At 41.3% G+C, this 16,378-nt stretch overlaps 1 protein-coding gene and 1 pseudogene across 1 annotated transcript in view; one reads left to right on the top strand and one right to left on the bottom strand.

Annotated features, from left to right (window-relative positions):
- The window catches only part of CCNYL1 (cyclin Y like 1), a 34,598-nt gene extending 21,352 nt beyond the window's left edge, over positions 1 to 13,246 (bottom strand). Inside the window, exons 1-3 of the mRNA XM_061186884.1 lie at positions 12,801 to 13,246; positions 3,305 to 3,379; positions 1,379 to 1,413 (exon numbers count right to left, since the gene is read on the bottom strand). Of these exons, the coding sequence (XP_061042867.1) occupies positions 1,379 to 1,413; positions 3,305 to 3,379; positions 12,801 to 13,026 (336 nt within the window). The 5' untranslated portion in view covers positions 13,027 to 13,246. The remainder of the gene's footprint in view (positions 1 to 1,378; positions 1,414 to 3,304; positions 3,380 to 12,800) is intronic.
- Positions 13,247 to 15,866: 2,620 nt separating this feature from the next.
- On the top strand, positions 15,867 to 16,378 carry LOC133091934 (thioredoxin, mitochondrial-like; annotated as a pseudogene).

Below are 16,378 nucleotides of genomic sequence, written 5' to 3'. Positions count from 1 at the left end.
TCTGAATAATAGGAACCTGGAAGAAAAAAACAGAATATCAAAGAAACACACAAAAAAGGTCTATACCAAACCAAATTATGAAATTTCAAAATCCCAGGGAGAGGGAAGGTACTAAAAGGTTCCCGAGAAGGAAGGGATGGGGGAAAATGACTAAAATCGGTAATGTACGATGTTCCATACAATGTCAACAGGTTTAAGAGCAACAGTGTAAATGAGAAGATGAGGGAAATGTCTTTAGAACTGCAAAAGTTAGTTTCAACCGAGAATTCTATACTTTATCAAATAGAAGGAGTTTCAGAGAGGCTAGATCTCTATAAACTTTCTGCCCATGTGCCCTTTTCCCAGGAAAATGTGCTCCAGTAAAACAAGAAAGTATAACAAGACAAGAGGGAAACAGAATCTAGGACATAGGGGATCCAACATAAGAGAGCAGAGTTATGTGAGATCCCAGATGACTTCACACAGATATCCCAGGAAAAGAGGCACAGAGCAGGCCTAGGGGAACACTAGTCTATATGGGAGTAGGAAGACAAAAGATTGGGGAAAAGTGTCTCCAAGAAAAAAATGGAACAGATGTGGCTTAGTAGACGGAAAATATTTTTGATAGGCATGTGACAAATGTTAAAACATCTGGGGGAAAAAATAGCTGTTAGAAAACAGGCAAGTGAATATAGTCAGGAAATTAATTCCACAGAAAAAATGAAGAATGTGAAAGCAGGGAGACCGGGCAGGGAGCTACTTACTGCATTTGGCTGTGTGAGATCACGTTGGCTAGGAAAAGGGGGATTGGATTATCCTAGAGAAGTGCAGAAGTGCTCCAATTTCATTAATATTTAAGAAAAAGAATGAAGGGTGTACAAGGAGGAGGCACAGTCAGAGAACTATATGGCTCAGCAATGCACAGTATTTGCAGAGTCGTAGTAATGTAAACATTGATTCTGATTTAATAAAAACTGATACATGTTGAGGGAACAGAGGGAGGGAAATAACGTCATGGTGGAGCGAAGAAGCTAAGCTTTCACCTGCTATGACAAGAAGTCAATGGACAGTGCTAAAAATTAACTTACCTATTATACTTTTATTACTTTGGTTAAAAAATAAGATCAAAAAAATAAGGCAAAAGAATTTAAGGCAGATCTTTATACTACAACCATATTATTGAAATTTAACTTAAATGTCAGAACCCTTAAAAAATGGGCACTACTAAGTCAAAGACTTTCCTGAATACATTTGATAATTAGGAAAATAGAGATTTAGAAAATCTACAAAAAAGGGGTCCATGCTAACAGTACTGGATCCATCATATTTTTTAGGAATCATGGCAGACATATTTTTAATTCAAACTATTAATTTCTTAACTTTTCAACTGTTTACTTACATGGTTTAAATGGTTGCTCTTCCTCTTTTCTCGCACTAAGAATAAAAAAAATTAACTGATGAATTCTGATACAAATGCCATAGAAAAATAAAAGTAGTCGCTAATTATTTGATGGATTACCAATAACACACTGAGATAAAATTCCATTCTATTTTTTAAAATAATTTCCAACAAAATATATAATTTAAATCACCCAGCAAGATGAGTCCTATAAATAAAATCTAAAAACTTAGTTTCACTTTTTTGACCTAATAGATATTCTGTATTAGGTACAAATGAAAGACTCCCCATTTACAAAAGAAAAGGACAAAGCAAATTAGGCCAGGTGAGAAACTTAGCTAATAAAAAAATTTACCTGCTGCATAGCTGAACTACTAGCCGGGAGTATTTTCTAATTCTTCATTTACACACAGCTTACTTTAATTACCACAATCTACAGATGACAACTCTAAGAACCAGTTTCTGGCCAGGCACTCATCTCTAAACGCACCAGTATCTCTGGAAGCATCCTGAACCACTTAATGGTAACCTACTCAAATACCTTACTGAAAAAATACACAACTGGAAAGTAACCTATGTTAAATGTAAATTTTAAAATGAGTGTGCTGACCTAAATGAACATATCTACAGCACACAAAACTGTTTTGCTCCAACAAAGGCCAGAAGAATAAAAGCCTGAAGAGGGTCTTAGGCCACACTCTTGCTCACATTGCCTCCTTTAACTCCAGACAGGCATCACAGGCACGGATTCCTTAAGGCTGAAGAGAGAGACAGGCATGGGACAGCTTTTCTTTTACTGTCTCCAGAGCCCCTCTACATGTGAGCAGCTCATGGCTCTGGAAGAAACTGAGAAATAGAGCAATCCTAACCAGAAATGAGTGGCTCAAGTACACACACTAGAAAAATGCAAGTTAGAAACCCCAGGAGCTTCCAGGTTGGTGAACATGTAGTACCCTTGCAGAGGGCATCAAAGCTCTGTGCCCTGTCCCCATGCCTGGCCCTATGCATCTCTTCCATCTGGCTGTTCCTGAGTTATATCCTTTTATAAAAACCAGTGATCTAATGGAAAAAAACAAAAAACAAAACAACAACAACAACAAAAAAACAAACCTCCGTTTTTTTATTGTGCTGCATCACTTTAAATATTATGGAATGTTCACTTCTTGTATTCCTGCTCTCGTAATCAACTGAAAAACTTGGTCACGTATGGCTTTTTAGCAAATAAGCTAGGATTTAACATAACATTAAGGAAGACAAGCAGGCAAGCAGGAGTGCAAAAAATTCTACGGTTCTGATTCTCATCTTAAAACAAGGAGGACACAGGAAATTTATATGAGTTTCACATGCTGAGGATAATCTTCTGGAAAACCCCATATGGCATGTTGCTCTTATTACCCTGGCACAGCACTACATTAGGATGAGAAAGTTTTGAATAGCTTAAAGGTTCGGAGTAGCATAAATCTGGATGTGAGATAGGCTCGTCTAGTTGAACACTGTGTAAAACAGGGCCAAAATCACAAGGCTCAATTCCCATATATAACAACTGATTTTTCTGATTTGATCAAATGAAAACCTAACTGTGACCTAAACCCTATCATCTGTCTTTAACATATGTGCTCTTTGGAGCAAGGGGAAAAGGACAAAGTAGCATGGAGGAATAGACCACATCTAAATCATGTGGCCAGTTGACTATGTTGATAAAGAGGTGGCAAAATGTATAAACAGATAGTCTAAGTGTTCTCCTCCCTAAAACACTGACAACTAAAGGAAAGCGTATCATCAACATATTAAAATAAGACAAGTGAATACATAAAAAAGTGAAACATTTAAACCACTGTAAGAGTTTTTCTAAATACCTCCTATAATGCACAAAACAAGAACAGTTTTCACTCTTTTTCTCAGGGGAAAAAAAAAACATAGTCTTACCATCCGTTTGAGATTTGCTCAGAAAAATTGTGCTTGCCCTTGGGTGGTCAGAAGGGTTTGATTCCAAAGCTAAGTCTGTATAGGAAGAAGAGAAAAAGGTGTGGTGATTTAGTTGAGTAGAAAAATACATGATTTTAAAGATAGCTACACATTGATTGAAACCACTTTTAATAGTCTTGAGAAGAGCTTTTAGTAATGACAAAAAGGCAATTTTAGTAAAGGCACAATATAAAAATTCTATTGGGAAACAGCAAAATTGTAGAAACTCTCCATACATGTGGAATAAAACCATGGCTATGTCTTAGACTTCTTTAACTTGCACCTAAATAATCTATGCCATTTTTAGATGAATCATCTATGTGACTCCCCTCCTACTTATCAATTAAAAATTCAGTCACCCTCTTTTAAAGCTGATATTACTAGCACATTCCAGGAACAGTCTCAAGAAGCAAGTTATGTTGTGGCCAACTACTGTCAGATACCAGCTCAATATATCAAATATGCCAAAACCAAGTGAGTTGCTTTTGGCAAATGTTCTTCAGACAATCAAATGGCTAATTCTAACTCCATTCAACAAATGAACTCATTTAATTGGCTGTGGTTTATCTGGGGGCTATTCATCATGGCAGATTTAAGAGGACTACGTAAAAGTTCAATGTTCTAATCTATAGGAACACTTCCATGATAGTGATTTTTAACTTTGCCCTCTATTTCCAAAGCTAAACTCACTTCTTCATTCCACGCTGCATGATTAACTTGGGGCTTCAATAAGAGTACTTTCTGGAGCAGATCATAGGGCTACTAGAAAAAAATTTTGGCCATACCTACACGAAAAGGTGGGTCTGCCTGTAGTCCACCTTGCACCAAGGCGGGATAGCGTCTTCTATTCAGGCAGAAATACAAAACAAGCACAAGCTACCACACAGGATAGTAAGGTGGTTGTTTAAAACAAACAAACAAACATAAAAGCCCTATGACACTTCCTCAGCAAAGTCCATCTCAAACCATTTAACCAATCTTTTAAGAAACTGGACCAAGATTCAGATAAAGAGTAATGGTTAAGGCAATTATTTCCCAAACCACATAATAACTGATCTGTTTTTGAAAGAGGGGTTTGATGGTCAAAGTGAAATACAAATATATCCCTGCCTCTTAGAGAATCAAAAGAATACACACATTGATATATTAAAAACTAATTAGTCTAGTAGTGAATTCTGTCTAACCCAGCATTTCACAAATGTATCTACCTAGAATCCCCTTTTCCCGCCCAGAAAGAATTTTGCACGAACAGTAATTTTGGACTTCCCGTTTTAACAGAAATCTGAGCCATCCATTTTAATGTCACTGCCAGCACTAGTAATTTACATAGCTAAACCAACTGCTTTGTTCTTCATGAAAATTCCTTCACTGAATTTGAAGTTTATCAAGCTGCTTTTGGAGAAAATATTCTATTCAACATTTTTATGTAAAAGACCCATAAAATTATTTTAAAGTTTTTTTCTCCTACATATTTGAAAAATTAGACAATGGGAAAATAAATTATTTCAGCTGTACACAAAATGACAGGCAGAGACTTCCACAGCTGCCTCTAACCTATGGCTTCCGAAAGGATTCATGACTACTTACCTATACCAAAAAGAAAGTAAATAGACTACATTTGAATCTAAAAAATAAGCAGAAATGTTTGCAAAGTAGCTGTATTATTTATCAGTGTCTATGGCATGGTAAAACTTAACAATTTTCAATGGAAGTCCAGGAAAATTAAGTGCCAGAATCAAAGAGACGCAAGCTTTAACACACACACACACACACACACACACACACACACACACACACACACACACCCGTCAAACCAAGATGTGCTACTACAGATCTAAATACAAAAATCAAGAAGGCTGGGATAAAAGAAATGACAACATGCAAAAAAAAAAGTAAACTTAGCCCAAGTGACCAGAAAAAAGCTGGCACTCTCCCTACTCTATCCTAGGGGGTTCAAAGGTAGGCACAGGACCCAGGACTGGCCAATGAATCACAGCTGTCCTGGGACTTCCCAAGAAAAGAGAAAGGCAGAACTGCACTCTAGGATCCTTAGCTAGTCTTGAGCTGCTGGACACTCCCCTTGCTATCATGAGGGGAAAGGCTTTTCAGGAGACATCAACAGAGGAGAGCAGAACTGAGGAGATCATTTAACTCCTGGGTCAAGTAGTGCTTAACTCTGATTTTCTTTTAACTTGCAACTGAAGGAGACCTGGTTAATCAGCAGTACTGATGATCACACTAAAGGTGGGGAAAGGTAAAAGTCACTTGCTCATTCCTTTAACAAATATGAACAAAAATCTGCATGAGCCAAAACGATGCTCTGTTTAAAAATTAAACACAACCATTCACAATCATTAACACACAATGATTCACAACCGTTACTTTTAGTTGCTTTTCTTATACGTTAGAAAAAGCTCTAATTAGTGTACAATTTATGTCTTCTTGTTACTAACAAGCGCTCTCCACCCCACTGTTGCATATTTATTGTTTAATGAATACACATTGGCCCATCAAGTGTTATTCCTATACTGGACTTAGCCAATCCCCTATTGCTGGGGATTGGTGCTTACAAAGTTCTATTCTTAAAATATTATGAGGAAAATCTTCATGTATATAGTTTTTTTGTTCGTTTGTTTGTTTTTAATTATTTATTTTATTTATGGCTGTGTTGGGTCCTCGTCTCTGTGTGAGGGCTTTCTCTAGTTGCGGCAAGTAGGGGCCACTCTTCATCGCGGTGCGCAGGCCTCTTCACTATCGCGGCCTCTCTTGTTGCGGAGCACAAGCTCCAGACACGCAGGCTCAGCAACTGTGGCTCACGGGCCTAGTTGCTCCGCGGCATGTGGGATCTTCCCAGACCAGGGCTCGAACCCGTGTGCCCTGCACCGGCAGGCAGATTCTCAACCGCTGCGCCACCAGGGAAGCCCCTATATAGTTTTTTAAAATAATGGTTTTATCTCCTTAGCAAAGATCTTCGGAAGTGGGATGACTAACCCAAAAGGTTAGATCACTTTCACGGCTCCATGTACAATGCTAAATTGCTTCCTAAAGAAGGTGGGGGGCACATTAGGGTATAATGCTACCAATCATGACATTTTAAGTTCCCACCCTTGCTTTGGATACTTGAAAAAAAAAAAAATTCCTACTGATATGAATGAGGAACCTCACTGTAGATCTAATTTATATTTCTTTTGATTACACAGTTTGACCATTTTCCCACAGTTATCAGTGTTATTTCCACTTTGGTGAGTTGGCCTATCATTTGAATGTACTGTAAACACCAGGGCCCTACTGCTGTCAGTTTGCATGAGGTTTTCAGAAAATATTAATCTTTTGTTTATAGCCTATATAACTAACAATTTTCTATATAACTTGCACTTTTTGCTAATGAAAAATACCACATCACTATTTTATAGAATGGACATGTGAGCCATTAGACAGTAAACTCATACATACACACAATATTTCTGCACTTTCCATTAACTATCTTCCCAAGAGCCTAAGGAGACTATGATAAAACCTACCACCCTCTTCACTATCACAAAGGTAAGACTGCCAACTATTAAGCAAAGCTTTACCACCCACCATCCCTCTCATCCCTCTCCCCACCACATGCACACACAGTAATTTAGAGACTTCAGGAAATTACTGTGCATTCAGGAAATTACATGGATTCTTCCTAAAGTTATTTCTTTAGAAACCTCTAAGAATGTTTTACCCAGGAGAAATATTCTTGAGCTCATGATTAGGGGTTATGATTAAAATTGTATTTTAAGACCCATCATTTTTGTATTATCAATTTAAATTGCAACTTATTTGACAGCATGATAGGTCGATGTAGAAAAACTATGATTAAAAAAAAATTAAACTCGGTCTTAATGTAAAATTCCTCAGAGGAAACCTGTAAAACACCACCGACACTGAATACTGTTTTTCCTCCAATCTAAGATTCTACCAGTTGTTAAGATCCATCTCAATTGCAGTTGTTAAAAGTGTGAAAATATAGGCAACTTAAAACAAATGAAATGCATTACTGAAGGCTAAAAGTATTAAAACTATGCTATCAAACTGTCGATAAATGATTTTTCCTTGTTAAAATATTAGAGGGAGAGGGAAGTGACCAAGAAAGCATCTGACAGAAGCAGCATATTTCAGAAAGAGATTAATATCAACATATTGATTTCAATATATTCCAAATAAATAGGAGATGTCAGCAGTTTCTGGGCCAGCTGCTGAGCACCAGTTTACTTAAAGGTAACCACTGCATTTACTGAACTGCCCTAGCATCCCTATACTGTACAGTGTATTAGTTTTATGGCTCATAATACAAACATTACAATCCTTACAATTACCATGTAAACTGATGATTTCATCTCTTTGAGTCCACACTTTCCACCCCAGTCAGGGAGTTCCTGCCAGCCAGCCCTGAGCTGGGCTGCCTCACCAGAGGGTACACAGCAGGCTCCTGCACCTGCCAGGCTACTGCTCACCCAAGCCTTGATCCTGCTTTCCTAGCTTCTGACAATCCTGGCTTCCAAACTTCCCAGCTCTGGTTTCCAACTGCTTCTGTACCTGCCTCTACCTTGGTTCTCAAGTTTTGCCTTATTTTAATCCTCAATCAGTGTTACAGTGATCATGACTGAGAGGTGACACATAGGTAAGTACACCTGGCTTTATATATTTCTAAAGAGTACTTTACTCAGTTTCTTGGACTTTTAAGAACCTTTCTGGGTTGCAAGTTACCTTCATTTCATTTCACATTATGCAGTGTTACTGTTTTAACTCTGAAGTTTTATTACTTTAACACACTAAAACAACAACAACAAAAAAGGGTGAGAAAAAAGGTAGTATTCCAAAGAAGCTCACATAATGTCATCAATAAATTCTGTTCCTATATGCCATGCATTTGGAATTTACAGTCCTACTCTCTATCAATACTCATTTTTAAAACCTTGGACAACTCAATTTATACCTAAGAGAAGAATTCCTACACTACCTAACTCAGAACATGGTGAGAATCAAATGAAATGCAAGAGCAATCTATATACTACAGCCTATTTTAGACCCTTATTAATATCGCTTTTTTGTTCAAGCCACTGTTGGCTCTCACCTGAGCTACTGCACCAGCCTCCTAACTGGTCTCCCTCCCTGCTTCCTTCCACCCTTACAGTCTATTCTCACACAGTAGCTGGTCTGATCTCCCTCCACCCTCTCTACCCCCCTTCCCTTTTTCTAAGAAGTAACATCATTCCCCTGCATATAATCCTTCAATGGTTTCCCATTACAATTAGACTAAAATTCATATTTTTTTGTCAAGGCCCACTAGGCATACAAGGTCTTACTCCCCCATATTCCTCCTGGCATTCATTCACTCAGCTGCAGCCACCCATCTTTCTGTCCTTTGCACGCATCAAGCATATTCCCTTCTTAGGAACTGCACAGAAGCCTCTTCTCCCACATCCTCACATGGCTCTCTTAGGACTGCTCATGGGTCGCTTAAGGAGAGAAGCTGTCTTTAACCACCCCTTGTAAAACTGTCCTCCTCCCCAGCCCATTACCTTCATTTTCTTTCTTAGTGTTCTCACTACCTGATGTTATTCTTGTGTCGTCAGCCCCCAGGCACCTCTAGAAAGTAAGGACCTGAGTTAGGATACGGGTTTTGTCTTGTCTAACCACTGTTTGTCCTGCCTCTGGAATGGTGCCTAATAATCATGTTTCAGTGTACCCCAAACCAGTTAAGTTTCTCCCAATTTTCCCACATCATCTAAGATTTCTTCTAATGCTGTCTTTTGATGTGTCTGTCACCTAAGACCAGAGTTAATTTCCGATCTCTTAGAGTAGTAGTTTAGTTACTCAGAATCAAAGACACAAGACAGGTTACCAAGAACTACGAAAACCTAAAAGAGGAAATCTAATGTTCAGTGAAAAATCAATGGTAACTTTAATTTGGGAAAAGAACATTTAATGTTAAAATACCTTTACTACAAAATGACTCACCCTATGAATTTAATTAAGTAGTAAGACAAAGTGTACAATCAGAATGCTATAGGGAAGTATCAATACAATGCATCAGTTTTTATCTGTGTCCCCTGAATAAAGCATTATAATGGGATTATAAAAGCTGCTCAACCATAAAGGCTGGGTAAGTGAATTATGCTCCAACCATTCAATGGCACAGTAAACAGTTGGTAAAAGGCAGGCTGTAGAGCTATGCGCAGTTGCATGGAAATACATCACCCTGGAGCACTCTCTAGGTGTCAGCGCAGTTCCAGGAGCTTCACGTCATTACTTTTCTTTATAACAAAAAGTTACAAAGTGGCACATAAAGAACAATCCCATCTTTGTAAAATAAACACAATGTTATGTTTATATGCATACAAAAGGTTCAGGAAGAATCAACACCAAAATATTAATAAAAATTCTGGATATTCTGAGTGTGAGTGAAGGACTTTTCTGTGTTTTCTAAATCTTTTACATCAAATGTTTATTAATACTGTCACCAAAAAAAGGAAAGATCTGTTGCTCAGAGGTTTTTCCACATCATATTGCCAATTCCTTCCCTACCCGCTCTTCAGGGGGATGGGAGGTAGGGGTCACTTGAGAGAGCACCTTTCACCGGAAAATTAGCAAAGCTCCTAAGGTCAGAACATAAAGGCTGTATGAAAAGTTGATGAATAAAAATAAAATCAGATAATAGGACCGTAGCATCTTATTTTCTATTATGACACTACCATCAGTTATATTAGATATACTGTTGAAGACAAAGTAGTAAAAAAATTCTTTTGAGTCTATCTGAAATCTATACTACGTTCTTAGGAGTTACTTTTTTGAAATAGCTTGAAGAAATCATGTTCTTCTCCAATGTTTCTGAAGAACAAGACAGAGCATCATTTATGTACGATTTTCTCTAAGTAACCAAATAATTCTTCACTGTAGAAAAGCCAAAATGTTTTATATCTGAGTAGGTATTTCTCAGTTTCCAGGGAAACTGATATAAAATTGTCTGAAATAAAGACATTAAGAGCAAACTTCCAATGTGCCTGTACTTTATATTTGGTGTTCTGACCTTGTTTCTATGGAAACTTAATTAATAGGCAAATGCTGAAATTGAGGTTTCTCTTATCACTTTATTGAATGCCCCCCAAAAAAAGACAAATTGAAATGAAATTTTAACAATCATGTTAAACATAAAAAGGTAAATTCTGTACTCATGAACTCTATTTTTCCAGTTCCTGATTTAGCACTCCTTCCTTATCATACATAGTCGTATGCTAAATGCTTAGTACCTTACCTGCCCGCTTACCAGCTTCCCCTAATGTCCCTCTGTCCAGGGCATTCTCGGCTTCAATTAGATTTCACCAGAACAAATTCTTTAAATTATATCAACGTGTTTACCTGACTGATAAATTTAGGCTATTTCATGACTTCTACTTTTATTCATATCCATTGCAATGAATGTACAGACATAGAATGGAGAGGTAAATGTTGCTTCTGAGTTGTGTACAATAAACTGGAATGGCAATAATCAAAACTGGAGTATGCTGAGATAGGCCTAACTTATGGATAAATTATGAAATATAAGGTGCACTCTAAACAGTTTCTTAAGCATCCCAAGAACTGAATTTGGCATATCTACCACCTCCCAAGTCTGTCTCTTTTGTTCAGTAGCTGTGTTACACAGTCATTTCAGATCTCTAAGTCTTGGCTTCTTCATCGGCAACAGAGGGAGAATATATACGGGCCTTATTTGTAGATGGAAGGGCCAAGTGAAATACACAAGAAAATGCATTGTAAATCTTAAAAGAATTCTATAAAGGTCCAATTTTCGTCTCTCATCCTACACTAGCCAACTACTAACTGTTTTTAAAAATCATTTAGAGGCTTACCTTATAGCAACAAGCAGAGCAGTTTTCACAAGTACTTACATGCTTTGTGTTTAAAGCTACAATTAATTCATATAATTTGTTCATTCTTTCACAATATCTAACTATTCTGAAAAGCGAGTACTTTCCACTTACAAAGCCACGTCCATCATAAGGGTGAATCCACAGGCTTAATTATTCTAACTTTTAAAGAAATTAAATAAACCCAACTAAAATTTAAATAGAAGAGCTGTAAGACATTTCGTCTATGAAATAATGAAATAATCTCTGGCATTTAAATGAAACAAATGGGCCAGTGGGGCTTTAACATCTTTATGATACAATGTTTTATACTTCAAAGAACAGTCTTTATTAAAGTGCCACTATGCTACCCAGAAATTTTTTTTTTTAACCTAGAGCCATCCCTTTCCAAAATTCTAGAGGCAAAAATCAAACATTTCCTCTCTTCTCTCTCTCCTCTCCTCCCCGACAACACCCACCCCCCAGCCATTTAGTCTTCAGAACTTTTACCTGAACATTCTTAAAGTTGAATAGTATTCTACTGGGGGGGGGGCGGGGGAGGGAGCCATGGAGACATTTTTCTGCAGGATGGATGTAGTATGTTAACTCCCAAACCTTTATATTACAAATTACAATCTGAATTTGTTTTTTCTCCTTTGAAACTTTTGTCCAGCAGTCTCAGGAACCACCTCACCCCTCCCTTAGAACAGGCAACGTGCAAATAAAGTCGGTTAAGGCTGTGCAGCTGAAGACATACTTGTGTCAAAGTGGGAATTTAAAAGTAATCAGAACTCCATGGGGTCTCCTTTGGTAAAGAAAAAAACAACAACAACTATTCTCTGCAGCCGTGGCAGTAACGTTTCACACCGTTCACAGTTATTTTAAGCCCCTCTCCCACCATTTTCTTTCCTATCGTGTTCAAATTATAGTTAGAAGGGATAAAGTAGCTTCTATCAGGCCGACTGAAAACATTAAAATCCAAAGAATTTTACTTAAGAACACCACACTGACTCTGTCCATCTCTATTTTGAATTTAAATGACAAATCCTCTAATGTTTGTCTTAATTGTCTCGAGTATCAACTACCTTAACGAATAGAAGTCTATCATCAGGCCCTTACCTAGTTCCTTCGCTTAGGTACCATCTGGATAGGGAGACGGGATGGATACGCCGAAGTTAGAGTATTTAAGTTTTCATTAAGAAAAGAGAGAATACACCAGAAAGTCTCTGCTAAGTCCCACGAGATGTTAAATAGAACCACGAACAGGAAGGGCCGCGGATTGGAGGGTCTCAGGCCGGGCTGGGAAATGGGAACGGGGGAAAGAATTGGGCATTCGGGTAGGGAAGAGGGAAGGAGACTGGCCGGACGCGACTGGTAAAGAATAAGGGGTGGGGACGCCAAGCAGAGCCAGCCTTCGTCCCCGGTGCCCAGCCCTGGGAGAGCCAACTCCGGGCAAGAAGGAGCCCTAGGCGGCGGCTCCCTCCCGGGGGACCCTGGGGGCGGCGGAGGCCAGAGGTAAGCCCGAGAGCAGACGGCGCCGACCCCGCGAGGGGCGAGGCGCGCCCGCCGCTTCTTACCTTCGGGCATCTCCCGGTCGCTGATGTGCTGCAGGTGGTGGCCTTCGCCACTTGCCAAATCCAACTCGGCGGGTTCCACGGTAGCCGGCGCCGGAGCTACTGCCACCGCGTCCCCGGCCGCCGCCTTGTAGACCTCAAACTCGCAGTCCGGCTCCGCTGACCCCGTGCGCCGGCCCAACTTGGGGCTGGCATTGGGGGACACGCAACAAGACAGCGAGTTCCCCATGGGGCGCCTCCACTCCTCGCCGCCGCCGCCTCCGCTCGCCCTCCGACTCCGCCGAGCTCAGAAGCCGCCCCCTCCCCCAACAATGGCGCGGCGGGCACGGGCAGCCCCGGGCTATGCCGGGGCTGTGCCGCACATGTAGACGCGACCTCGCCCGCCGCTCTCCTGTCTGGCCAGCCGCCGGGCCCCGGGCAGGGCTCCGGCCCCGGCCGCACCCCCGCCGCCGCCGCCTCCCCGGAGCCAACTAGTCTGTGAGGGCGGCGACCAGACCGGCTTATTTAAAAGGGGTGGGGACCAGACAAGCGCTAAGACGCGCAGCCACTGCTGGGAGAGAGCGCAGCCGGAGCTCCTCCTCCTTCCGCCGCCGCCTCCCGACTGAAAGTAGCTAGACTGGCCGGCCCTTGCCTACCGGAATGTGTCCTTCGGTCACCTGGTTACGACGGACCAATCACGACCAGAGTTCCCTCCACGAGCCCTCCTCAGAGCGCAGGCATGTGACTCACAATGCCCCGCCCCCGCCCGCGGCTGCCCCGCCCCCCGAGCGGCGCGCCCCGGACTCCGGTTTCCATTCATCTCTCGCGCTCCGAGCTTTCCGGTCCTGCGGAAAGCGCAGCGGGAGTTTGTTAATCGAAGCCGTCCTGAGTCAGTGGGCTCTGTAGAAAGCCCCTGTTCGTAAAATGCCAGTTCAGTTAGCAACTCGGTTTCACCGGGTCGACAGTTGACTCATTTGATGTATTGCTCAACGAACTTAGTTTCACCCCAATTTTTGACCGTTTTTTATAACTGAATGCTCCTCCTGTCTTGCCTTCCAAAGAGTGTTAGTTTCCGCCTGCAGTTTAACCATAGCAACCCCCGGGGCCCTGGTCCTACTCTCAATAGAGAGCTGTGGCTGTGTCTTGAATGAGACTCGAGGACACGTCACCCCTCCACTTCCTCATCGGTAAATTAGGTACCGAACTCCTCCCTCCCACCTCTGAGACGCTGGGATTCAGCAACTCGCTTTTCTCGCCTGTTTCTCTCTTCCACGGCAGGAGTTTCCAGGTTTCCCTACTTTAGCCAACAACAACGCATCAAGCACGATTTTCTCATACAAACTTGAGAGTCACAAAGTGAAGTACCACGGTCTTGATTTGATGAAGATGATAACGATAGTTAACATTTGGCAAACACTATGCGCCCGCCCCCGTTCCAAGTGAGGTACTCATTTAACCCTCGGGAACAAAATCCTCAGAAACCTTCATTTTACAGATTTTACAGAAGCTAAGTAACGTTCCCAAGGTCACATGATTGCTGAGGGGTGTGGCCAGGATTTGATCCCTGATTGTGTGGATCCCCAAAGGCACCTTATTGTGATCATCAGAAAATAAAGGTAGAAGTCAAATTTGATTGGAAGTGGCATAGTGTATCAGGATTTTCTTTTTTTAAGGAAGAACAATTTTTTGATGTGGATTTTAAAATACTTTCCCTTCATTCAACATTGATTAGTCCCTCCTACATGCCAGGCACCCGTGTGTGGGAAATAGTCCTGCTCTCAGTGACCTCAGGCACGGTGAGAAAACAAAGGCTTAGAAAGCCGAATTGTCTGAGGTCACACTGCTGCAAAGTACTTAAACCTGAAATTCAAACCTAGATCTATTAACCCCAAGTAGATGCTGGGGTAAAGAGCTTGGTTTTCTTCCCAGAAACATGAGAGCCATTGAATGTTGTGAAGTTAAGGAGTCACTATCAGGTGGTTTGTAGTGAGGTCACTCTTGAGAATAAGTAGGACTGATGGAAGCAACAAGACCCATTAAGAGACTTTATATTCATGTAAGAGAGGAGTGAGGGTTCAAACTAAAGGCAGTGGCAGAGATTGGAGTGGAGGGAAAGGATCTGAGGTCATTTGGGAGGTAGAATAGAAGTGCTCAGTGACTAGATATGGAGCGAGAAGGGGAAAAGAGAAGCAAAAATGGCTGCTAGGGTTCTGGCTTAGGGAGCTATGTAGAGTGTGGTTAATTTTTCTTAGATAGTGCAGGAAAAGGAAGAGGTTTGGGAAGGAAGATCATTTTGGGTTCTGTTAAGTGGAACATGGAAATGGAGCTCTCTGGTTGAAAGTAAGCCTCTGCAGGCTAAGTCCATTTTGTGATATCCCAACTTATGTTTTCAAAAATAACACATTAAATCAATTTAAAAATGTGATTGGGGAAATTCCCTAATGTTGACAGCTAAGAATATCACATTTTTCATGGAGCAACTTGGAATCTATGGTTTTAGTAAATGAGGCATCCTATGTAAAATAAAACTGGTAAATGAAAACAACATTTAAAATTGTGCTGTCATTAGAGTATACACAAAGTAATTGAAGCTGTAAGTATAGAAGTGATTGCCTTGAGAAGACATGTATAATAAGGAAAAGAAGAAAGGAAGGAAGGAAAGAAGGAAGGAAGGAGGGGAAGAAGGAAAGCAAGAAGGAAGGAAGAGAAGGAAGGGAAGGAAAGAAGGGGTCTTCAAAAATAGGGAGATTTAAGTGGCATTTAAGTAAACCTGCCAAAGGGAGCAGTGGCAATCAAGGGACCTGAGTATTAATTAGGAATGACTGATCATGTGAGTCCCATGAGGGTAGGGATCACATCTGCTTCTCATTTCTGGAGCAGAGCACCTAGCACAGCACCTGGCCAGTAGATGCTCCATTCGCAATTGTCCAGTGTTGTCCGTGGGGCAGGAAAGCTACAAATACCATTGGCTGTGACAACTGGGTGACTGGGGATGTATGCAAGCTGGATGGCAGGCAGTGAGTAAAGAAATGAATAGGGAACAGAAGTGCCCTTGACCGGTGGGGAGGGCCGCGCTGTGTAACCCTCTGCTCTCGCTGCAGGGAGATGGCTTAGCGACTTCTCCTGAGGAGGTTCCTGGCCTCCATAATCTGCAGGAAGCCCTCTCAGAGTCAGTGGGCGCCCCTTGCCTCCAGGGCCCTGCAGACCCCACAGCGCAGTCCTAATAACCTGACAGTAACATCCAGCCAAGCCCAGTCAATATACACCACCAGAGTCTGTACAATGACCTTAACATCCAGGATGGACCAGACTTTCAAGACTGAGTTGTCAACGCTGAGACACCAGTGGTTGTGGATTTCCATGCACAGTGATGTGGTCCCTGCAAGATCCTGGGGCCAAGGTTAGAGGTGGTGGCCAAGCAGCATGGAAAGGTGGTGATGGCCAAGGCGGATATTGATGACCACACAGACCTCGCCATAGAGTATGAGGTGTCAGCTGTGCCAACCGTGCTGGCCATCAAGAATGGGGACGTGGTGGACAAGTTTGTGGGCATCAAGGATGAGGACCAGCTGGCGGCCTTCCTGAAGAAGCTGATTGTCTGA

Source organism: Eubalaena glacialis, chromosome 1 (genome assembly GCF_028564815.1).
Source record: "Eubalaena glacialis isolate mEubGla1 chromosome 1, mEubGla1.1.hap2.+ XY, whole genome shotgun sequence".
Classification (NCBI taxonomy): Eukaryota; Metazoa; Chordata; class Mammalia; order Artiodactyla; family Balaenidae; genus Eubalaena; species Eubalaena glacialis.
This window is presented reverse-complemented; position numbering and strand designations above follow the sequence as displayed.